A 24,473-nucleotide genomic window follows, 5' to 3' on the forward strand; every position below is an offset into this window, starting at 1 on the left:
CATTACAAGGCTTATGTGATGAAAGATTAGTCTGTTACGATTAGACGTAACCAGACTTCCTCTTCCTGTTCAATTTCTAGAACACATTGAGAAATCATTACATTTTAAAAAAACAAGTTATAAAGATAAACTGTAGGCTACTGTAAGTGCGGTTTCCCAAACTCAGCCATCATCACACAGGGTCAATTTCGGCCCTGCTGTTATTCTGTAACTGAGTCATTGGGCCGAAACTTTGACATTCATGATGTTGCAAGTGCTCTCACAACATCCTGTTAATATTTGACTCGATCATCTATCGCTTAGATTGAAGCACAATAACTTTTCAATGACAAACTGAGAGAAGAAACTAAATGATAAACATAGGCTATGTGTACTTAGCAAAACTAACATTATGTGATGTGAAAGTGTGGCATCTTAAGGTAGAGCCAGATATGTTTTCTCAAGGTGAAGGATTTTGCTGCACAATAGCTGGGACAAAGTTGACACATGTGTTAAACATTTAACAGATGTCTTTGAGGTAAAGTGACTGAAAACTGTCTGTTCAAAACAACATACTACCACACTGTTATTATTTCTGCACTAAATAAGCCTAGTGTATACAGTGCACCGCATGTAAATTTCAAGTTGAAGCAAGTAATTCTCATTTTTCACAGATTCTTTTTATCCTATTTTGTTGAAATGCCTAAGCAAGTCACCAAATTATGCACTATATAGATTTCAGAGAAAATGTCAGAACTTTTACAGGGATACTCCAGCCAAAAATGAAAATCATGTTGTTCCAAATCTGTATGACTGGCTTTCTTCTGTGGAACAAAAGAAGATATTATGAGAATTTTTGGGGGGTCCATGCAATGGAAGTCAGTGGGCTCCAAAAAAATTCACACAAGTTTAGAACAATATGAGGATATGTAAATGATTTCTGTTTAATGTGACTAACAACACTTATTTTTCCATCAAATTTTGTATTCTAATTGACAGACCATTTGTCAAGACATTATTTAACAAAATAACAAATATATATAAAAAAAATATAAAATATAAACATATTTATTAAACATATTTATAAACATTTATATATATGTTTATAAATGTTTTTAATAAATATGTTTATATTTTATATTTTTTAAATAAATAAATGTTTATATTATATATATTATTTTTTTTAAATAAATGCGTTTCTAAATATGTTTAATAAATATGTTTATATTTTATAAATATATATTACATAAATGTTTATAAATATGTTTATATTTTATAAATATATATATTAAATAAATAAATGTTTATAAATGTTTATATTTTATATATATGTTTAATAAATGCTTATATTATATATATATAATTTTTTAAATAAATGTTTATAAATATGTTTAATAAATATATGCTTATATTTTATAAACATATATATATATATATACATATATATTAAATAAATAAATGTTTATATTATATCTAATATATATATATATTATATATAAACAGAACACTAAACTTTAAAAGTTTAAGGTATTTATCTGACAAAATTATTTGGCAAAAAAGGGGTAAACTACAGCTACAGGTTTTTATTTTATATTAAAAAAGTGGAAACACATTAAAATAGTTCATTAGTTAAACATTAGTTAATGTATTAATTAACATGAACTAATCATGAGCAGTATATTTATTACTGAATTTAATATTATTTTCGTTAATGTTAATGAAAATGCTGTTGTTCATTGTTTGTTAATGTTAGTTCACAGTGCAAGTAATGTTAACAAGATTTTAATAATGTTTATTTCAACATGTACTAATACATTAACAAAGATTAATAAATGCTGTGTAAGTGCAGTTCATGTTAACTAATGTAGTTAACTAATGTTAACTAAAGAACCTTATTTTTTAAAGTGATACCAAAAAAGCATAAACAATCAAAAAGCTCACAGGAAACAGCATACACTGACTACACCATTATCAGTTAATAATATTTAGTTGCTTCTCTCTTGTTTTTGCTTGCGTTTATAATTTCTTTGTATGACAGTCTGGCTAAAAATGATAAAAAAAATTACAATTTAAAATTTATTTGTGGCATAAATTAGCTTCAGGTCAGAACTGCCTCAATGGACCCTTTCACATTTCCAGGGTTCTCAGAAACAGAAGTCATCATATGTAAACTTCTATAGTTTACGTTGTTAATTATTTGCAGAAATGCATCCAGCAGCAAGCAGAGCTCAAAGCAGGTTCCCCATCTGGTGTTCATTCCGGGGAACTGCATTATGTCTTATGAGTATTAATTATCACAATCAGCATCAACAAAAACAATCAATAGTCTCTTTTATTGCAGTAACAGATTGTAACATTCGAAACCCTTTCATTACAATATTATAACCATTATTTTGAGAATGACACCACGTAATGATATATGCAATGAGTGCACAGAATAAATTACCATTCGAGAAGTTTGTATTGTATGAGCTTCGATACATTTTCCCCTATTTTAATTAAAAAACAAGAGTGAGCTTTTCTGGAGGGAGAACAAGAGAGCAGACTCACATTAAGGATATATGCATGAAGAATCTGGTCAAAAGTCCAAATCCTACACAAATTCTGTAATGAATTTAATTGCAATCTCAAGTCCTAATACTTCTGGATCAGAATGGAGGAAGCGGCGCCTCCTCCATTGCAGATTCCGGCCAGTCCGTACTGTCCCGATTTCAGATTGTGCACCATGTGTCCTACGATTCTTGCCCCCGACATTCTAGAAAAATCGCAAAACAGGCACATTAATTAACATGCAAATCTAATTCCAGTATGTCAATGCAGTGAACAGTGATGTATGAGAAGGATGTTGCTTGTATTACCCAATTGGATGTCCGAGGGAAACTGCTCCTCCGTTGATATTGACTTTGTTGGGGTCGATGTCTAACATCTTGATGTTGGCCAGCACCACGACACTGAAGGCTTCATTGATCTCCCACATGGAAATGTCTTCTTTCTTTAAACCGGCAGCCTTCAGGATCTGCACAACATAGATGTTACTGCACTGACGGACTTCAAAAAACACTTCTCCTTAGTAATTAACACATAAATTTAGCTCACCTTAGGGACGGCAAAGGCAGGAGCGATAGGGAAGTCGATGGGGGCGACAGCAGCATCAGCAAAAGCTGTAAATTAAGATAAAATTGTAGTACAGATGTGTAGAAAAAGCCAGCAAACATGCATAATTGGACAAAATTGGCCATATTTGAGTAACTTACTATTAGTGATAATGCAACCAACTCATATACACTCAAAACAGAGTAGTTCTCCCAGGAAAAAGCCATCCCCCCCAAAAGAAAAATAGTAATTTAGCCTATTAAAAATGCTAAAAAGAAACATTACTGCCCTTCAATTAGCTTTAATTATTTGTAACTATCCTCAAACTTTTGTATTAGCTAAAAATGTGTGATTTGTGGTGATTCTTTGAAAAATAGACCCTTATCATATTAAGTTTATAATTATTTTATTACTATTTCTTGGAAATTCTACATTCATAAATTTAGATTTTCAAAGAAAATACCTTCTTTCTTTCAAGAAAGATGTTGATAGACATTTAAATTCTTTAAAGAACACTTCAAATTGAATTGCTTCTATTTTGTAATATTTATAAGATAATATAATATGCTTTAGTTTATTTCAGAATTTCATGCATTTTCTTAACTGTCACCGTCCCCCTGGCGGGATGCTCAGCACTCTTTTTTTAATCGCCTTTTTTTCTTAACATATTTTAGAATCATCATAAATTAGGCATCATTCAAAAGCCTAAAAACTCAAAATTCATCCTGTGAAAACCACTTTAAACCCTTTTAACTGGCTCCTCCCCCAAGTAGGCAGTGTCATACTTCACATTACAAAAATTATTTTAACTATTTTTTAATCAAAACGTTTCTAATCTTGACAAAACCCATATTGTCTGAAAGGTCTGAAACTCAAGGTTACATATTTGGCGGCTGCTTTGTGATAGAAGTGATACTGTGACAGAAATGTAATAATTTGTTACAGGAAAACACATTTAAAAAAATTCAATGTAATGTGGGTGACACCCGGTGGCTATTTTTGGTATAACAACTAAACAATTTGGTTAGACATATGGCTTTCATTTTATAACAGTTTTAGAGTAAATTGTATTTTATAAAATATATATTTTGTATAAAATAAAAAAAAAACATTTAGTACAGAACATTTGTTTTACAGTAAACGTATTTTTTGAAGTGCCTCACTTTAGAAATAATAATAAAACTATTTTCAGATAATATAAATAATATACCAAAATAGTTAGCAACCATTTGCTTTTTGCGTTTTTTTAGCACTTTCTACTTCATCAAAAGTAGTTTGCTTAACTTCATTTAAATAACATTAAATTATTAAAGTGCCTTTAACATGGTGAAGTTGTTCAGGAAAGAATTCAGGTGGATGTATTCAGACATAGAGCATTGGCTAACAGCTAAAGAAACAGTGAATTATTCATGAAACATGAACAAAATGTTGTGGTTAAAATGAACAGAATGCACCATAACATTATTTAAACAGGTGTGAATTGCCTCACCAACAATCTTTGCAAGCGGTGTGACGTTGAGCCTCTTTGCCGCATCTGCTGTCATGAGCACGAGAGCAGCCGCTCCATCATTCAGCGTACTAGCGTTGGCTGCCGTCACCGTGCCTGCAAAAACAAAGGTATGCTTGTCTTCTGAACTGAAAACACTTCTTTATTATCCATGCGAACAGCATGTAATGTTTTCAAACACTTAAATAATATAATAAATGCAGATAGGTGAACTAAATAGTGTTTTTTTTTTTTTTACTTAATTCTTTATATTTACTTTTATAATTCTATTGTCTTTGAAATATGGCATTTATGCACAAGCAAAAAATTATTTGCAAGTACACATTTGTAATGAGGAAGTTGCAATTTAGCACATTTAAAATATATTAACTTCAAATCTAATATAAATTAACATACTACAGTTACAATTACAATCATGTGCTTTAGTATGTTAATGAACATAATAAGTGTACTTTTTTAAACATGACTAAAGATTATTAAAACAATTATTGAAAATGTACTTTAGAGCATAACTTTTAGTTTGGAAATATTACAATAGACAATTTAAACAAATCTACATGAAAGTGCAGTTTTTTTTATTTTAAGTATACTTTTAAGATATGAAGAACACTAAAAGTGCACATCAGTAGAATTATGCTGACTTTTTCACAAGAGCTAATGAAGTGATGATCTTGTACCGTTGTCTTTCTGGAACACAGTCTTCAGTTTGGGGACTTTGCTGAAGTCAACCTTTCTATATTCTTCATCTTCCTTCACAACAACGTCTGGTTTTCCTGTGCAGTGAGAGCATATTTTAATCACAATCATGGTGCGTTTTATATAATGTATGCACACATATGTGTGTGTGTGTGTGTGTGTGTGTGTGTGTGTGTGTGCATTAGTGTATTTTTAGGGGTGTGACGAGATATCGTGCCACAAGATCTCACAATATTAAAATGTGAGATATTTCATGTTGAGGTGAAAAGCTTGTGATATCTGCATGACAGAGTTTGTTGCAAAAACTTGATGTTCGTTTAGGTTTCCAAGAACATGCATTTGAGAATGCATATAAAGTCTGACATACTTTACGTTGTGTGGAGCGCATCTCAGCAGCTCGGTTAACTAACTCCATCTCTGCATATGCTGTGAGTTTAGGTTGCTTATAACATCCATCAGGGAACACAACGTGCGCCATTTCACCAGATGTTCACAGCTTGAGTTTCTCTTCATTATCACATTAATTGTTCTCCTTTGTAGGGTCAGTTGTGGCCTAATGGTTAGAGTCGGACTTGTAACCTAAATGTTGTGGGTTCGAGTCTCAGTACTGGCAGGAAATGTAGATGTGGGGAGAGAATGAACAGCGCTCTCTTCCACTCTCATTACCCACAACTGACTGAGGTGCCCTTGAGCAAGGCTAACCCCTAAACCTCTAGGTTTGCATGTTTTGATGCCCACGTTTTTGTTCCAGAAATTACAGTGGTTGTAGCATTTCTATTATAAAGGAGCGGCCAAATATTAAAGGTCCCGTTCTTCGTGATCCCATGTTTCAAACTTTAGTTAGTGTGTAATGTTGTTGCTAGAGTATAAATAAAATCTGTAAAATTTTAAAGCTCAATGCCAAGCGAGATATTTTATTTAACAGAAGTCGCCTACATCGAACAGCCAGTTTGGACTACATCCCTCTACTTCCTTCTTTAATGACGTCACTAAAACAGTTTTTTGACTAACCTCCGCCCACAGGAATACACAAAAAAGGGGGCGTGGTCTTGTTGCGCTCCCACGGAGAAGAGCAAGAGTTGCGTTTGTAGAGTGTGTTTGACGCCATGTCATCGAAACGCTTTTTTTTTTCATCCTGCAGTCCAATCACCTTTGTTTGGCCTTCCCAGGGACGCTGTGCTTAGAGATCAATGGTTACAATTTATGTTTAACTCGGTTCCCGAAAATTATAATTGTGGTATCCTTACTGCAATAGTTAATGTTGGACTGCAGTGCACATAATGGCCACAAGAGGGGACTATGTTTATGTATATGGCTGTTTTCCGTATGAGGTACTCTTCTGAGTGAGTGCAAACGTTGTACATTTTCTGTCGCTGCTTGTGGAGATTAAAGAGTTCAGTCTCTCTGGAATTATTGTCTTTTGTGTTCATTCGGCACAACACCACAATAATCCACATGTAAAACTATGTGCAGCACACGTTATGGTAAGAGGCGTGACCTTTCCGGGCAAGGAGCGCTAAGCTGCTGTCGTATCACAACACAGGAACCGCTGGCACAATCAGAACTCGTTACGTATTTCTGCAGGAGGGACTTCATAGAACAAGGAAGTCATCAGCCCGTTTTTATGACAGTGGAAACAGCGGTATACAGATAAGTAAATTATGTGAAAAATACTGTGTTTTTTTACACGCGAAACATGAACACATGTCATATTGCACACTATAAACACAATCAAAGCTTCAAAAAAACACGAAAAACGGGACCTTTTAAGATTATGTTGTTTTGGTTGTTGTAAAAACAACAATAACCAGGCCTTTGGTGCCCTCTGCAGGCATTTGTTATAATAATGTACATAATTAGTTGTTTATATCGTGTGTATTACATTGTGTATTTTAACAGTGTTGTTTAATAAAACCATGAACCAATTACTATTGCTTCATTCTTATTTTATATGTCATTTAAGTCATATTAAATCATTTTAAAGGCTATTGTTTACTATTTGTATTATCTGATAACTCGATTACCAAATTAATATTTTGCGACAGCACTAGTTAAAACATTTCAAAATTAATCTGCATTGTTTTGCATTTTATGATTTCAGTCGAATAAAATACTTTTTTTTCCCAGTCACATATTTCGTCATTGAAGATTTCTTAAAAATGGCATTAAAATATCATCTCGTTCTCGTGAACCCAATATCGTGCATCATCTCGTCTCGTGAGATAAATGTATGGTCACACCCCTACATATTTTAGCTGATAAAAGGTAATTCTTTGGGAATGATAAGGAATTAAACAGCTACAGTAGTGAAACCAACCTCTCTGAGGGATGCTCACAGGAACCACTTCCTTGGCCATGATGCCAGACTCCCATGCTGCTTTGCTGCGGCTGTAAGAGTTGATGGCAAATGCGTCCTGCTCCTCCCTGGAGATGCTGCTGTTCTTGGCTGTGTTTTCAGCACAGTTTCCCTAAAATGGGGAAATACACAATTTTGTACACGTTGTACACAATCATGGCCTCTCCAGTGTTATATGTACAGTGCTGTCCAAAGTTTCCACACAACTTCATTCACTTCCTTTTTTCACTCAATACTTATCTTATTATCAAGCTTTTATGCAAATAAAATGCAATCTTTCTTACTGGTTCTTAACAAACGTACATACCATGTGGAATTTGTTGTAGACGTCCGTCAAACCGTCCTTAACAATCAGATCCTCCATCTTCACTCCACCATAAGGGGGCGCTTCTCTGGCCATGACATACGGAACCTGAGACATGCTTTCCATTCCACCAGCAACCATCACGTCCTGGGAGACATCATATAGATTTAATAATTGTGCTTTATTAGCACACTGAGGCTCACTCAAACACAACACTTTCTGAATCTCTGGTAACGTGTCTTCCACACTACCTGATGGCCACACATGAGACTCTGAGCGGCCATCATGATGGACTTCATCCCAGAGGCACACACTTTATTGATGGTAGTTGCCTCAGTGGACAGTGGGAGACCTGCATGAGGAAAACAACAAACATCACACAACGCTCAGCAGAACCTACACTAACACTAAATGCTAAAAGCTTCTCTTTGAGAAGTTGCATTTGTAAATTCATGCCAGGTAAAGCACAAATAATTAAAGAAAAAATATGTATTATAAATTACTCACCTGCACCCAGGACAGCTTGTCTGGCTGGTGCTTGTCCTTCTCCTGCTTGCAACACATTGCCCATGTAAACTTCCTTTACCTCTTCCAAAGGAATTCCTGTAGATGACATGCAAACCTCCTAATATGATGTCATATATCATACGGACAGCTAGAACAAATAAGACTAAAAAAATTTAGATTTAAAGACAATTATTTCATGAATATAACTGCATTACATAACAAAACATCGAACTAAGTGGCATTTATTGTACAGGCGAATAGCACAACTTTCTGATTTAAAGAAGTTTGTTACTCTGGTTATTATTTGTATTATATTTTACACGCTTACATATGCAATACATATATATACAATACAATTTTTTCGCAGTAAGTCTCTTCTGTTAACCAAGGCTACATTTATTTGATCAAAAATACAGTAAATTTACAGTAATATTGTGAAATGTTATTATAATTTCAAATAACTGTTTTCTATTTCAATGTATTTAAGACATAATTTATTCCTGTGATGCAAAGCTGAGTTTTCAGCATCATTACTCCAGTTTTCAGTGTCACATGATCCATCAGAAATCATTATTGATTATCATTATCAATTTATTATCATTATTAATTTTGAAAACAACTGTGCTGCTTAATATTTTTATCAAAACAAATACATTTTTTTCAGAATTCTTTGATGAATAGAACATTCAAAAGAAAATTTATTTGAAATAAAAATCTTTCATAGCATTATACATGTCTTTACGGTCACTTTTGGTTAATTTAATGCATCCTTGATAAATAAAAGTATTCTTTTATTTGCTCAGACCCAAAACTTAAAAAGAAATAATTAATAATAATACAATTTAATAATATATAATATACATACATTATATTTATTTATAATAAATAATTATATTCTTTATAAAATACAACATTTTAGATAGATAGATAGATAGATAGATAGATAGATAGATAGATAGATAGATAGATAGATAGATAGATAGATAGATAGATAGATAGATAGATAGATAGATAGATAGATAGATAGATAGATAGATACCTGCTTTCTCAATGGCTCCTTTTATAGCAATGGAACCGAGTTTGGTGGCAGGTACTGTGGAAAGGCTTCCTTTGAAAGACCCCATTGGGGTCCTAACTGCACTGACGATGACAACTTCCTGTCCAGAGACAAATGAGAAAAGATCATATTTACTGAATGCACACCTGAGAGAAACAGCTCTGGGTCCATGAAGTGATACAAAAATCGCATAACATTTTACTCACATTTAGAGATGGTCGTGTGCTGTATGTCCTACTCAGATATTTATGTGCCTGCAAAGACAGATTCATAAAATGGGTGTCCGCATAACTGATTATAGCGTTTATGTCAACAAAGACCAACGACCTACAGTTCATGAAGTGAAGCTCAGTGTTTTAAAAGGTAAATAATGAAACAGGCCTGCGGTTAAACTGCTGCATGTGCCGTGGGTCTCGCGACAAAGTTCGGCTATCGATGTCGATTTATTTAGTTCAAACTCACCAGATGTCTGCACAGATGTGTGCGTGTACTGTAAATTGCACTGGATGTCATTATCGCGATGGAAAACTGCATACACAGAAGAGCAATTTTCACCTTCAGCCCTCCGAATGAGTGGAGTGAACTCTTGCAGTGAGCAGCCAATCACAGTAAGAGGTGTGTCTGCGTCACATGGCGACGGCCCGAAGCATTATGGGTAGTGTAGTTTATGTCATAATTGTTGGAAAACGTGAAATGGGTGAAAAAGGTTTTTATAGGTGAAGTTTAGTTAAAAACACTTGTACAAAGTTCTAAGAAATATAATATTTGTCTCCATGTTGGGTTCATACATCTTTTCTTCGATTTAGCCTACTCCATTTCACCTGAACAAAATGTGCCTTGTCATAAAAGGTTTAAATATGTAATTTTTGGTTTTGACACACAGTCCGTAACTTTGATTTGACAAAAAAAAAAAAAAAAAAAAAAAAAAATATATTAATAATATAAAACAAAATTGCTTCAATGCTTTTTTTTTGTTAAGAATTAGTAAAAGAAATAAGCAAAAAAATTTTTTTTAAATATGTATAGGCTACCGCCCATTTATTAAGAGACTTTAATAAATGCCTTTTTTATAATCTTACTGTTACACTGCCTAGACATTTTTTACTTTACACTTCACAGTGTCTTAAATTCAGAAACTGAAACATATTCATTATAAAAGAGTATTTGGTGCCGTAGAACGTCTTTTCAAAAGATGTAATATAAGTCTAAGGTGTCTCCTGAATGTGTCTGTGAAGTTTCAGCTCAAAATACCCCATTTTTTTTAATTAATTTTTTTAACTGTCTATTTTGGGGCATCATTAACTATACGCCGAATCAGGCTGCGCGGCCCCTTTAAATCTCTCACTCCCTGCCTCCTGAGCTCTGGACTATAAGTGCAGTTATATTATTTGGATGTTTACATTTGATTCTGAAAGAGTTTGATAGTGCTCCGTGGCTAACTGCTAATGCTACACTGTTGGAGAGATTTACAAATAATGAAGTTGTGTTTATGAATTATACAGACTGCAAGTGTTTAAAAATTAAAATAACGACGGCTCTTGTCTCCGTGAATACAGTAAGAAACGATGGTAACTTTAACCACATTTAACAGTACATTAGCCACATGCTAACGAAACATTTAAAAAAAGACAATTTACAAATATCACTAAAAATATCATGATATCATGGATCATGTCAGTTATTATTGCTCCATCTGCCACTTTTCGCTATTGTCCTTGCTTGCTTATCTAGTCTGATGATTCAGCTGTGTACATCCAGACATTAATACTTGCTGCCCTTGTGTTATGCATTGAACATGGGCTGGCATATGCAAATATTGGGGTCATACATATTAATGATCCTGACTGTTATGTAACAGTCGGTGTTATGTTGAGATCTGCGTGTTTTCCGGAGGTCTTTTAAACAAATGAGATTTATATAAGAAGGAGGAAACAATAGAGTTTGAAACTCAATGTATGTCTTTTCCATGTACTGAACTCTTGTTATTCAACTATGCTGAGGTAAATTCAATTTTGGATTCTAGGGCACCTTTAACGTATTTTTGAACAGGTAAATCAATTATATTGATTGCAATACCTCTCATTTACATTCATTTTATTTATTATATTAGAAGATGAGTTAGAACAAGTTGTAAATATTAGTTGTAATTAAAAAAAACATTTATTGTGGCTTTGTCTGTACAAAATAGAAAATATAGTACAAGAATACTGAAACAGATTAGAAAATGTCTACATTTTCAATTCAAAGCTTAGTAGCAGTTCAGCCATCCATAGTTCAACAGAACACGTTTCACTTGTCTTGAGGTGAAATCATACTCCGTTTGCCTTGGACCTTCTGAGAAATACAGATAACCTGAAAAGGAGGGGGGAAAAAATACATTTTAGGAAAAATACAAAATGGAACAGCATTAAATAATGAATGATTGAATGGTTAATGTTTTTGTTTTGTAGTGTTTAAGCTCACCATAATTTTCAAAAGCAGCATCCACCTTTGAGCCAATGCCAGGAAAATGACGTTGAATAGTTTTAGGAAAGCCTCTGTCCATCTGAGCTGTTCTTTCATTGAAACTACATTGTTGTTGAAATTATGTTAGTTTTGATGTTGTTTTAAAAAAAAATCAACACAATGTTATATATTTTTTTCTCACCTCCAGTATTTGCTTCCGACAAAGAATAAAGTGTGACCAGTTGATTTCACATGTACAGCTGCATCAATCTTTTTCACATTTGTGGGAAACCCAAATTTGGATATGGGTTTGGGATATTCAGACAAAGTAGTGCTGCCTTTTACTGCCCAGTACTGCTGACCTGTATGTGAAAGAGCACACAACTGCATTTACTGAAGCATTTTTATACACCACTTAAAGACTCTTTGGGAAATAAGATTTTACCTTTGAAAAGGAAGCTAATGTCTCTGCCACTGAACTCATAAGCGGCATCAACAGAGTCAATGGATGGCCAGGTAGATTTTATTTCATGCACTGAAAGTCCACTGTAGTAGCCCTTTTTCCAGTAATACCTGATGGACATGAAGGCATGAAAAATTACAGTTTTTAAATCAAATTTTTACTTGACCTTGCCAATACCACATTAGGGTTATAATTTGTGATTATTTATTTATTTTTGCAGCATTTCCATGTGTGTGTGTGTATTCTTACCCATTTTTAAAGAAGTACAGTTCTCCACGAATGCTGGTTGCTGCATCAAAAACTAAGTCACGCTTGCATGGTTCTGGTGGGCTTGGTCCAGGATTTGGTTTTGGGTCAGGTTTAGGTTGATCTGTTGACGTTCGAACACCTGAAACATTATAGAAAATGGGTGGACAACACATATTTATTGATTGTTTTAAAATTGATTAAGCTGATCTATTGTATTTAATCTATTGATATTGCAAAAAAAAAAAATTACCATACAGGGCCTGGACCCCAAGTCGGTCATCACGGGGAAGTGTATAGCCATTAGTGTTGACGTATCGGTAAGTTGGATACATGAGTGCAGAAGGGTCATTGGAGTGATCTAGTCCCAGTGCATGTCCAAACTCATGAGCGGCCACCAAAAGCAGGTTTATACCTAAAGCAATTATTTTTTTTTTTTTTTATTAAAATGTAATAATTTACATGTATGTGATTCTACATGATTTGTTCATTCACCTCGTGAACTTAGGGTCCATGTCTCATCATCATCAAAGTGTGTGTCTCCTCCCTGCTCCGGACCGGGTGAGTTGGCATGAGCCAGAACCCCATTAGGCCCATCAAATGGGTAAAAATCTCCATGATCTAAAAGGAAACATACATTGTATATGTCATATGTATATGAAAGTGACATGTGAATGCTAACCCATACTCAGAATTCTCAGTCTTCTGCATTTAACCCATCCAAGTTAGTGCACACGCATTAGGAGTAGTGAATAGTGAACACACACACATGCTTTTCAGTGGGTTGCCATTTTGCTGTGGCACCCAGGGAGCGATTGGGTGTTAGGTGCCTTGCTCAAGGGCACCTCAGTCATTTCTGCCAGTACTGAGAATGAAACCCATAACCTTCAGGATAATATGCATATATTTATCATTCATATATTTGGAAATGAGGGAATGCATGTGTGTTTAGAACCTACATCCAGCCTTGAAGAGAATCATGATATCAGCTGTGCCACTGTAGATCTGTTTGAAATCGAGTGGAATAACATCACTGTAGAGCTGGAAAGCTTTGGCAATAACGGCATCCACATCTCCCTGGCTTAACTGTGATGTATATTCAGTAATTCTAAGAGAGAAAGAAGAAAATCATGTTTATTATCAACTTTAAAGTCACCATGAGATCAATTGGCAATTCATATTTTTATGGAATATTACAGTGTTTATAATAAATGATTTAACTGTGTACATCATTATTATTATTATTTTATTTACTTTTCCCCTCATAATCTTTAATCAAAAAACTCCCCCTCCACTTGCAGCGACATCTCTTTTCTTCTCTGATGACATGTTTACTGGTGTGAGGGCGGGACAACCTGTCACTCACATGAGATCGACCAATAGCAAACCACAACCATCCAAACCCACCCTACATTTTTTCTTGCGCGAGAAGCATTTTCACTCAGATATACATCACAATAGAGAAGAGTACACTGTAAAACCTAACTGTGAAATTCACTAAATGAAATAAGTTCATTTTACTTAAAACTTTTTAAAAAGTTAATTCATTTGTGATATCTTGCAATATCTTGCTGGCGATGTAGGCCTCACTGAGCCATCAGATTTTATGAAAAACACCTTAATTTATGTTCTGAAGATGAAAGAAGGTCTTACAGGTGTGGAACGACATGAGGGTGAGTAACTAATGACAGAATTTTCATTTTTGGGTGAACTAACCCTTTAAGTACCACTTTTCTTTAGTTAGTGTAATAAATAACTTTAGGGTGATGCCAAATGAAATTTTTATTAATAAAAATAAAAAATAAAAAACATTCAAACAACTCTGAAAGACATGCTGTGAAAATTAAAGTACTACATGGTTTTAAATAAACACACCCTATTGAGTAGACAATACTCCAAAACCTTTACAATGTTATTTTAAATATGGTGTCTGCTCTGACAAGGGTTGTTTTTATCTGTGGTGACATACACTAACGCAGTTTTTTTTTTTCTTTTTCCTATGCTTTTAGAAAAAGGAGCTTGACCAGGTGCAGAAGGCAACACTCTCCATCATTGCTGTTGATGAGGAAGAGGGAACTTTTTACCTTTTAACCCACTGGATATTTTGATTGTCTTTGAAGATGAGGTGATGTCTTCCAAGTCAGTGCACTGCCTTTGGATTACCTTTCTTACATAAAAATGATCTACAAACTTTTACAAATTTTATAAAATTGAAAATTTTAAACAAACATTTTTCCTTGTTTGTGGGGTCTTATACTTGGAGGGAAAAAAAATCTAAGATTGTTTTAAAGTTATATTTTAGACTTGACAGCCCAATTATTTTGTTTTATGCTTGAACATTTTGTGAAGTAACTGTTGTTTTTCAATAAATACTTAAAGGAACACTCCACTTTTTTTGAAAATAGGCTCATTTTCCAACTCCCCTAGAGTTAAACAGTTGAGTTTTACCATTTTCGAATCCATTCAGCCGATCTCCGGTTCTGGTGGTACCACTTTTAGCATAGCTTAGCATAGTTCATTGAATCTGATTAGACCGTTAGCATCGCGCTTAAAAATGACCAAAGAGTTTTGATATTTTTCCTATTTAAAACTTGACTCTTCTGTAGTTAAATCATGTACTAAGACCGACGGAAAATAAAAAGTTGTGATTTTCTAGGCTGATATGGCTAGGAACTATACTCTCATACAGGCGTAATAATCAAGGAACTTTGCTGCCGTATCATGGCTGCAGCAGTGCAATGATATTACGCAGCGCCCGTGAGCCCCTGCTTGCACAGGGAACGTGCCTTGCAACCATGGAGACGTTTGTGAGAGACGCTGCATTATTGCGCCTGCTGCAGCCATGGAACGGCAGCAAAGTTCCTTGATTATTACGCCGGAATGAGAGTATAGTTCCTAGCCATATCAGCCTAGAAAATCACAACTTTTTATTTTCCGTCGGTCTTAGTACATGATTTAACTACAGAAGAGTCAAGTTTTAAATAGGAAAAATATCAAAACTCTTTGGTCATTTTTAAGCGCGATGCTAACGGTCTAATCAGATTCAATGAACTATGCTAAGCTATGATAAAAGTGGTACCGCCAGAACCGGAGATCGGCTGAATGGATTCGAAAACGGTAAAACTCAACTGTTTAACTCTAGGGGAGTTGGAAAATGAGCCTATTTTCAAAAAAAGTGGAGTGTTCCTTTAAGAATACCCTCTTGTTCTGTCATAATTTTGTGCCAATGTTAAGTTTTGCTTAGTCTTACGTAACTTTATTACTTTGAGATGGATTAACTTAAACCATTTGCCACAATCTGTTTCCTAAAACCATTTAAGTAACGATATAGTTGTTAAGACTTAGTTAGATTTGTTACCTGAACTCAAATTGAATGAGTGGAGTAAATTTAAAATCTTTAAGTTGACTTTACTCTTATGATTGACTAAACCAACTCTAAAATTTAAGTGAATTTAACTCAGTGCATATGAGTTTAGAGTACTTATACATATTAGTTTTAAAACTTAAATGGTTTGAAGCAATTAGTTTCCTCAAATGGTTTGATTTACCGCAACTTAGCGGGTTTTACAGTGTACTGCAACTTCCTTTTTTTTCAAAAACTACTTTTGGCCCTCAAAGTCCCTTCATTGACAGTCTCGTGCATTTTGCATAGAAAATTGGAAAGCATTTCTATATATGGCATGATTGCCATAAATTGAATTTCTGGGAGCAAAATTGTCTTATTTGTTATTTCATTAAGGAGTTAAACATTTCACATTTATGCATTTGGGAGATGCTTTTATCCAAAATGACTTACATTGCACTCAAGGAATCAAACCCATGACCTTCGGCTTTACTGATTGAGCTACAGAACTACCTACCTATACGTTACAACACTCTGCTTCCACCTGGGACTCCCTTGGAAGTGACCGTATTTGGCCACATCGGTGACTCCACAGCGTGGCAGCTTCATCGTCTCAAGAGTGTTTGAGTCCAGCTTGCCCGTGACCTCCAGTCCAAAAAACGTCTGCATGGCCTTCAGTTCACTTTCTAGATCTGGAAGGAACATCATTCTGCCGCGGGATTTAGTTGCATTAGAGTCCCTGTAGAACTGTGACAGATATGCCTGAGGAGAAAGAGGAAGGAACAAGTGATTAAACACATCACTGATAAATATCATATCACAAGGATATTAATACATTAAACGTATAGATTGGATATAGATAATAAACATAAGAGTACGCATAAGGCATATAGGTACTGACCTCTGCTATTTGATGATCTTCTGGCGATGCAGTCGTGGGGGCGCCGTCACAAAGAGCCAAATACACCACGAGTGTCAGAACAAGAGCTGTCAAGTGCCTCATACTGCAGTCTTCTTCCTCTGCAGGGAAAGAAAAGTGACCCCCAGAGTCTCTGTTTGTGTCTTTTATAAGTCTAGATAGTCTAAAAAGGGGCTTGTCTAGTGTTTTATCATTTCCAATCAGCAGTGGTATAAGTGGGGGTGGGAGTGGGAAACTGTCATGGTTTCAGGGGTTTTGGCTCCTGTCTGAACATGCCAGACAGAAGTTTTTGTTGCTGATGACTTGCTGATGACGCAACTGAATAGGCCTCTTCAGGAAGAATTTAGCTTTTGTATTCACTGCTACTGCTTTTGATATCCTCCCTTCTAGTCATTTTCATCCCCAGAGGGGATATGTTTTATCCATGCTCCTGGTTAGACGTGATGCATTTCCAGTTTCCGACACTAGATAGTTTTCCTACCAGCTTTTTTGCTTCTGAGTGGAAGAAATGAATATTATGTTATAACTTAATATAACATAATATAACTTCTTATACCTTTTATCACACATTTTCTTTTCAGAATTGCAAGCAGATTACGTGCGTGACTCTACAGTCTACAAAGATGGAATAAAGATACTACAAATTTGTCAGGGGAGATGGCTGAAATGTTTGACAGCTTATCTTAACGCAAAACAAAGTCCGTTGCCCCCACAAAAGAATGTAAACTCACCAGAATAGGCTATTATAATGTAATGTTTTGAGCAAATCAGCTCTTGTTCAGACTAGTGGGAGTCACATTGTGCTGAGTTTGGTTTGCTTTTTTATGTACTTTTTTTGCCATGCACCTGGATTTGAGACACTGTTGGATGTGCTGGCTTTTCATGTTCCTTTGATACCTTATCTTGATCCCCCATGGGGCCTGCAAATTCCTCAAATACATTTATCGTCAATAGGTTAATTGTTTACATTTATTTAAATTAGTTAAAGGGTTAGTTCATCCAAAATTGAAATTCTGTCATTTATTATTCACCCTCATGTCGTTCCAAACCTGCAAGACCTTCGTTCATCTTTGAAACACAAATTAAGATATTTTTGATAAAATCCGATGGCTCAGTGAGGCCTCCATTGCCAGTAAGATAATTAAAACTTTCAGTGCCCAGAAAGGTACTAAAGTTCATGTGACTACAGTGGTTCAACCTTAATGTTATAAAGCGACAAAAATACTTTTTGTGCACCTAAAAACTTTTATTCAACAATATCTAGTGATATCTAGCAGTGTATGCTTCATGAAGCTTCAAAGCTTTACGAATCTTTTGATTCAAATCAGTGGTTCAGAGCATGTATCAAACTGCCAAAGTCACGTGAACTGTTAAAATTTCTAAACACTTATGAGGAAACGAAGCCTCATTTACTGAAATCATGTGACTTTGGATGTTTGATACACACTCCGGACCACTGATTCGAAAAAAAAAAAGCTTCATAAAGCTTCGAAGATTTGTAAAGCTTCAAAATTAACTTGCTGTCAATGGAGGCCTCACTGAGCATTCAGATTTTATCAAAAATATCTTAATTTGTGTTCTGAAGATGAACAAAGGTCTAAAGGGTGTGGAACGACATGAGGGTATGAAATTAATGACAGAATTTTCATTTTTAGGTGAACTAACCCTTTAACTCAGCTTAAACGGTTCTTTTCTGTAGCCTATATTATGCTGTGTTTCTACATTGTCTAAATTTCTACATTAAAATGTAAAAAATGTCATGAAATGTGTGTTAGCAATTGAGAAAAAGCATTCATAAAAATTCTGTAAAAACATTTGCCAAGAAATCTGCAAGTTAGGCCATGCATAACATAATGTGTTTCCATTCAAAGTTGCAGATTTAACTTATTGCATAAAACATTTGCACCGTTTATATCCCTTCAAGAGAAAAAAATAGTCACTTCCTGGAAAAGTGGCAAAAAATATCTGTAATGAAAATGAAAGCTGCTGCAATCGGGGAAGCCACTGTTTTTTCCCCCCCCTAAATCATGCATGACTGACGTTTTGTACTATAAGTTTGAAAAGGTACCACTTGTTAACCTAGTGCGAAAGCAAACAAGATCAATTCTAAAAGTCTAAATAGTTTAGAAAGGGTCTTGCTGAGTGTTTATCTCTACCAATCAGCAGTCATAACAATGGGGGTGAGGGTAGAAAAATAGCTTGACAGGGTTCTCGTAAGGTTCTGACACAAATTAATGGAATTTTGGATTTTCCCATGCTCTTTTACGCAATTGAATTGCCGTTAAAATATTACATTTTAATGTCATGTAGTATTTCAGCCAGAAACATCTCACAACCTAAATAATCAAGTGAATGAAAATATATTTGACCAAATTCATCTCAAATTTGATATCATGTGATATCTATATATACATGTTATATTCATGTTCAATGTTCAAGGTGTCTGAATAAATGTATAATGTACTAATGAAAAAATGTGTGTGTGTGTGTGTGTGAATGCATTACTTTTGTTAACTTCAAGATCCAGCTATAATATTTCAATTTGAATACATATCAATAAACACTTTGTTTCAGGATGTTTCAGAGCATGTGCATGGCCCCAAAATGCTAAAATATTTAATAAAATTAAATAGGCATTAAATGTTTATAGTCTATAGACAATGACAGGCCAGATGCGATTTTTGTTTTTTTTTTGTACTACAGGTTTTACATAAGTTTTACATAACCACTGGAATTCTCTTCAGGGCATGTCCAGTGCCTATACAAGTTTCCTAAATCCTGACACAAATTCAAAAACACAACCCTGAGGCTGTTTAACAGACGTACACCAGAACACCCTTATTCATGACCTAAAATGTAACCACAGGAAGTTTGTCCATATATGTCTGAGCGACCCTTTTACGTAACAAATACTTGTTTTTATGGTACAGCACAAACACGCAATGATGACAAGACTAATCCATCCCTCAAAAGCTCATACACAGAAACGCCTAATACTATATCAACTTCAACAAGCATCTACATGCTTTGACAAAACTCTGACCTTTTATAAAGCTTTCGAGTTTTATTTATTATTGAAAGTTTAGATGGTTTGATATTCAAAGCTGATTACTAATATTGGGTTTACAATAGATATTTTCGGATTCTGCTCAGTAAGTCGGCTTTGAGTCTTTTTAAAATGTTAAATTCAAAAAACCAATTCTTGAAAAGCACACATACTCTTGAGTTGAATTAGGCACTTTAGTTTATTTAAAAATAACATAAAACAGATTCTGTAAATATACACTCTTTTAAAATTAGTTAACAGTTTATATAAGAAATCTAATGGCAACTTTGAACAGCAGAGAAGATAAAAAAATAAAAAAAAACAATACATTTGTTTAAATATGCCCATGCATTTTTTTTTAAAGCACTGTAGTTTTTAAATAACCCATGTATTATTTAAGGCAGGTCAGGAAGTCATTGTTCTTCAGCACACGGAGGAGCCTCTTCCCGTAGGAACTGAACTGAAACACCTTATTCCCGCTAAAGAGATAAATGTAACCTGGAAGAAAAAAATAATTATCTTAATGAGGTATAATCATTGTACTTTAATGCTTGTAGAAAATTAGTTATAAAACACCTACTTTTTGACAGATGGGCTGCTGTAACCTTTCCAGCCATTCCTGGAAATCCATGTTCCAGTTGTTTGGGATAACCTGTGTCCATCTTCTTCGCCTTCTCATCAAAGCTACCAAAAAAAAAAAAAAAAAGGATAAATTTAAGAGTTTATTTTCAGAGTAAATTTCAATGGTTTTTATTTATGATTTGGCACTTGACCAACCTGTAGTAAATCCTGTCAACGAAGAGCAGTGTTTTTCCTGAGTTTTTGTCATGGATGGCAGCACTAACTTTTTTTATGGATGATGGAAGACCAAAGCGGCTGAGAGTCTTGGGATAGCCCGGCACAGCATTTATTCCACTAAAAGCCCAGACTTGTCGACCTGTAAACAAAGACAGGTGATACTTAGAGGTATTCTGAGCATGGATGCATGCAGAGATTGTGGTTTAATCATTCCCAGATTGTTTGAGAAAGATACCTTTGAAAAAGAAAACTTTATCTTGCGCTGGATTTTCATAAGCAGCATCGATATTATCCGGGGCATTGGGCCAGAAACTCCTGATCTGAATTTGAGACATACTTCTGCTCGGAGAACTACGCCAGAAAAAGCTGCACAGAGACACATGAAGTCATTTCATTTAAACATCTTAGGCCTCTATATAAATCCACAAGTTTTTATTTGTTTTTGTGTAATACCTGTCTTTGAAGAACATTGTTTCTCCTCTAAGAGTTGTAACTGCATCCAAGATTAGGTTAGGGTCACAAGCGTTAGGAGTCGTTGGTAATTTTGGATCAGGTTGGATGGGTTTTTTTTCTCTGTTTGGGCCTGAAGGAAATACCACATGGTAAACAATTGACTGGATATGTTCAACTCAAATAGTATAGATAATCTCCTGAAGATCGCACATTTACCATAGAGCGACTGAATCCCTCTGATGTCATCAGAGGGCAGAGAGAAACGATCCGGATCAGTGAAGCTGTATGTGGGAAACATCAGAGCGCCAGGAACGTTGGAATGAGAAAGACCCAAAGAGTGACCAAATTCATGGGCAGCCACCAAGAACAAGACAAAACCTGTGGACAAATCAAGTGGAACAGTTCAGGTACAAATGAAAAACACATTTTGGGGTAAAATCAGTGTGATGGATGTCATTGCACTTTTTCATCTACTAAAATAAAAAAATATATACCTCAAAACTACATTTAGCAAAACTCACCCCTTGATGAGCGGAAGGTGAAAAACTCATCCTCATCGAAATGCGCATCTCCACCAATTCCAGGTGAGGGAGCAAAAGCATGAGCCAAAGTGCGTCCTGGTCCATCAAATGGGTAATAATCACCATGATCTGTAGAAAAGAGGTTTTACATTTAGAGTTCAATAAAGAATTCAGTTCTATAAACAATATAAAATTCTATAGAAATGTTTATAAATCAAAGGACCTGCTGGGCTTCAGATAAAACATAGTGTACTTTAAAGAAATATTGGTTTAGGGTGGTAATGATTCACTCGACGCATCGATTTTAAGCTATTTAACCATTTGGAATACCAAATTCCTGAGTCAACAAATTACAGTATTTAAAACAAATAAATTATTAATAAAGTGCAATTTAATGCCACTTGACTTAATTAGGTTTAGGGTTAGGGTGTGGTTTGACCTTTACACCCCTTCCCATTACGTCCAGAGTCAAGCTCCACCCATTGGCACTGCAAACTTTTTCCGAACAGATTTTAAGGAAAATGAAACTGCTGTAATTGAATTTAAACTTCACTATTATTTTTGTTTCTAAGATAAAACAGTTTTTTCTAATATAAAAATTATTTTTATGAGCATCATTTGAATGCTTATTAACATGATATTAGTTTTCTCTCTTATTTGCATATGTGGCCCTGAGATAACAGCCCAAATATTCACAGCCAACAAGCATATATTATTTTGACAGAATATGAGGACTAATTGGTCTGCACTAAACTGAATTAGACAGACAGACAGATAGATAGATAGATAGATAGATAGATAGATAGATAGATAGATAGATAGATAGATAGATAGATAGATAGATAGATAGATAGATAGATAGATAGATAGATAGATAGATAGATAGATAGATAGATAGATAGATAGATAGATAGATAGATAGATAGAGCTTACATTTTGAACCAAATTGAATCATGATATCAGCTGTGCCGCTGTAAATCCGGGTGAATCTCAGAGGAGTGACATCTGCCCACACTTGCAGGGCCCTTTTGATGGAATCATCCACCTCTGCTACTGACATGTCAGGAGTGTAGTTCACAATCCTGGCAAAAAAAAGGAACATAGTCTCTATCTGCTTCTTTCACTCTGTCTTTTTTCTGTGACACCAAGAGAACTGATATTATACCTGTAAGTGAGCTTGTTGGTCTGCCATTTGAGTCCGTCTCCAAACGTGGAGTACGCAGCCACATCTGGAACTCCACAGCGGGGCTTCTTCATCACCTCCATTGTTTCTTTGTCCAGCGTTCCAGTGACCTTGAGCCCAAAAAACACCTGCATCTCTTTCATCTTCTCAGTCAGACCGGACCCTTGTCGGAAGTCAGTTTTTACATTTGTTACATCTGTTAGATTGTAAAATCTCTTCAGGTAATACTAAAGGAGGGAAAACATAGAATTATTAGAGGAGTTATGAGTATGACAAATAAAACATGGAAGCTAGTACTAGGCCTAAAAAAATCATACCTCTGCAGTGGCTTCATCTTTGTCAGCAGGCTGTGCAATCGGTCCTGCGTCAATAACGAGCACCAGGATTGCAAGAAAACACAGCTGGCGGTGAATCTTCCTCATGTTGTACGTTGCTTATTACGCTCTTGTGCTTCGCTTCTGATTGACAAGAGTCTGATGGAGGCTTATATACTCTAAAAACAGTGAGGTATTGAGCAATAGGTGAAGTCATCAGCCACAGGTTTCTGTGAGTAAACCATTAAACTGACAGACTAGTGAATGATCACAGGATTTTTAACTTCCTTTATCATTTATTTTTCTTATTGAGTATATTATAACATTTTCATTTGTTATAAACACAAACAAGGGCAATACTGCGAACATTTTTGCTTCCATTTAAACTAATAAACTGCCAGATTTCCAGAACTATCCTGTTAAAAATACGGCGAAGATGTTACGGTGTTGTCTGTGTGTTTTACATTTTCTAACTTTGCTTGTCATATAAAATATAATATAATACATACTTCAAAAAGTTTTTTGTTTGTTTGTTTTTTTACAATATTTGAAACTACTTTTTACCATATATGGTAACTTAAGTTAAATATAAAATTGCTAACTTTTTTATGGGTAAGTTAGCTACATTGCAATAAGACCACAAATGCAGAAGTGAAGCTTGGCGCAGTTAATATTTACTCTGATACTACTTTAATAATGCAACCATTGTTCCCTTTTTAGAATGAGAACTGCAAAAAAAGAAAAATCTATAGACATACATGGACATGTCAGACTTGGTCTTAGAGGAAGTTTCCGATTCATTGTCATCTCTGGTTGTGATTCACTGCTGTGACGTCAGTCATTCAACAACAACTGAGACGCCCACTGACACTGTGTTTCAATGGGAAATTCAAGGCTTCATGTACAGTAGCCTAAATATGCATCTTTGTGTGGGGTGTTATACAAGTAATGCCAACAGTTTTGAGACACTTTGAAAATAATGCACAGGAACCAAATTATCATGAAAGTGGTCCATACTTGTGCAGCATATTTCAATGTACACTCCTGGGAAAATAATTTAAAAAAATGGGCCATGCCCAAAATTGCTAAACACTAAGGTTTTTATTGTCTTAACCACAAATTATTGGTCAGGAAATGTAAGCAAATGCGCTATAAAAAGCCATTGCTGTCTCAGAATAACATCAAAGACAGAATGACGTTTTTTTGGCAGAATATGGGAAGTTGTGTGTGAAGTGATGAATCA

At 34.9% G+C, this 24,473-nt stretch overlaps 3 protein-coding genes across 3 annotated transcripts; all 3 read right to left on the minus strand.

The window, feature by feature from the left end:
- Nucleotides 1–1,802: 1,802 nt before the first annotated feature.
- On the minus strand, nt 1,803–10,094 carry acat1 (acetyl-CoA acetyltransferase 1). The gene is made up of 12 exons (XM_067397623.1): nt 9,962–10,094; nt 9,706–9,753; nt 9,482–9,599; nt 8,443–8,538; nt 8,187–8,287; nt 7,939–8,082; nt 7,593–7,743; nt 5,257–5,352; nt 4,562–4,675; nt 3,076–3,140; nt 2,838–2,995; nt 1,803–2,734 (listed from the first exon to the last, which is right to left on the minus strand). Exons 1-12 carry the CDS (start codon nt 10,031–10,033, stop codon nt 2,614–2,616), a joined length of 1,284 nt encoding a protein of 427 aa, XP_067253724.1. The 5' UTR covers nt 10,034–10,094; the 3' UTR covers nt 1,803–2,613.
- Nucleotides 10,095–11,747: 1,653 nt separating this feature from the next.
- On the minus strand, nt 11,748–17,007 carry mmp30 (matrix metallopeptidase 30). Its single transcript, XM_067397618.1, has 10 exons — nt 16,898–17,007; nt 16,514–16,758; nt 13,613–13,761; nt 13,149–13,274; nt 12,907–13,068; nt 12,657–12,795; nt 12,390–12,517; nt 12,147–12,306; nt 11,963–12,066; nt 11,748–11,851 (listed from the first exon to the last, which is right to left on the minus strand). Exons 1-10 carry the CDS (start codon nt 16,997–16,999, stop codon nt 11,748–11,750), a joined length of 1,419 nt encoding a protein of 472 aa, XP_067253719.1. The 5' UTR covers nt 17,000–17,007.
- A 3,134-nt stretch (nt 17,008–20,141) lies between these two features.
- On the minus strand, nt 20,142–23,375 carry LOC137028606 (collagenase 3-like). Its single transcript, XM_067397616.1, has 10 exons — nt 23,234–23,375; nt 22,899–23,143; nt 22,667–22,815; nt 21,734–21,862; nt 21,429–21,590; nt 21,213–21,342; nt 20,995–21,125; nt 20,739–20,898; nt 20,542–20,645; nt 20,142–20,459 (listed from the first exon to the last, which is right to left on the minus strand). Exons 1-10 carry the CDS (start codon nt 23,336–23,338, stop codon nt 20,353–20,355), a joined length of 1,422 nt encoding a protein of 473 aa, XP_067253717.1. The 5' UTR covers nt 23,339–23,375; the 3' UTR covers nt 20,142–20,352.
- Nucleotides 23,376–24,473: the final 1,098 nt, after the last annotated feature.

This window comes from Chanodichthys erythropterus, chromosome 10 (assembly GCF_024489055.1).
Source record: "Chanodichthys erythropterus isolate Z2021 chromosome 10, ASM2448905v1, whole genome shotgun sequence".
Lineage (NCBI taxonomy): Eukaryota > Metazoa > Chordata > Actinopteri > Cypriniformes > Xenocyprididae > Chanodichthys > Chanodichthys erythropterus.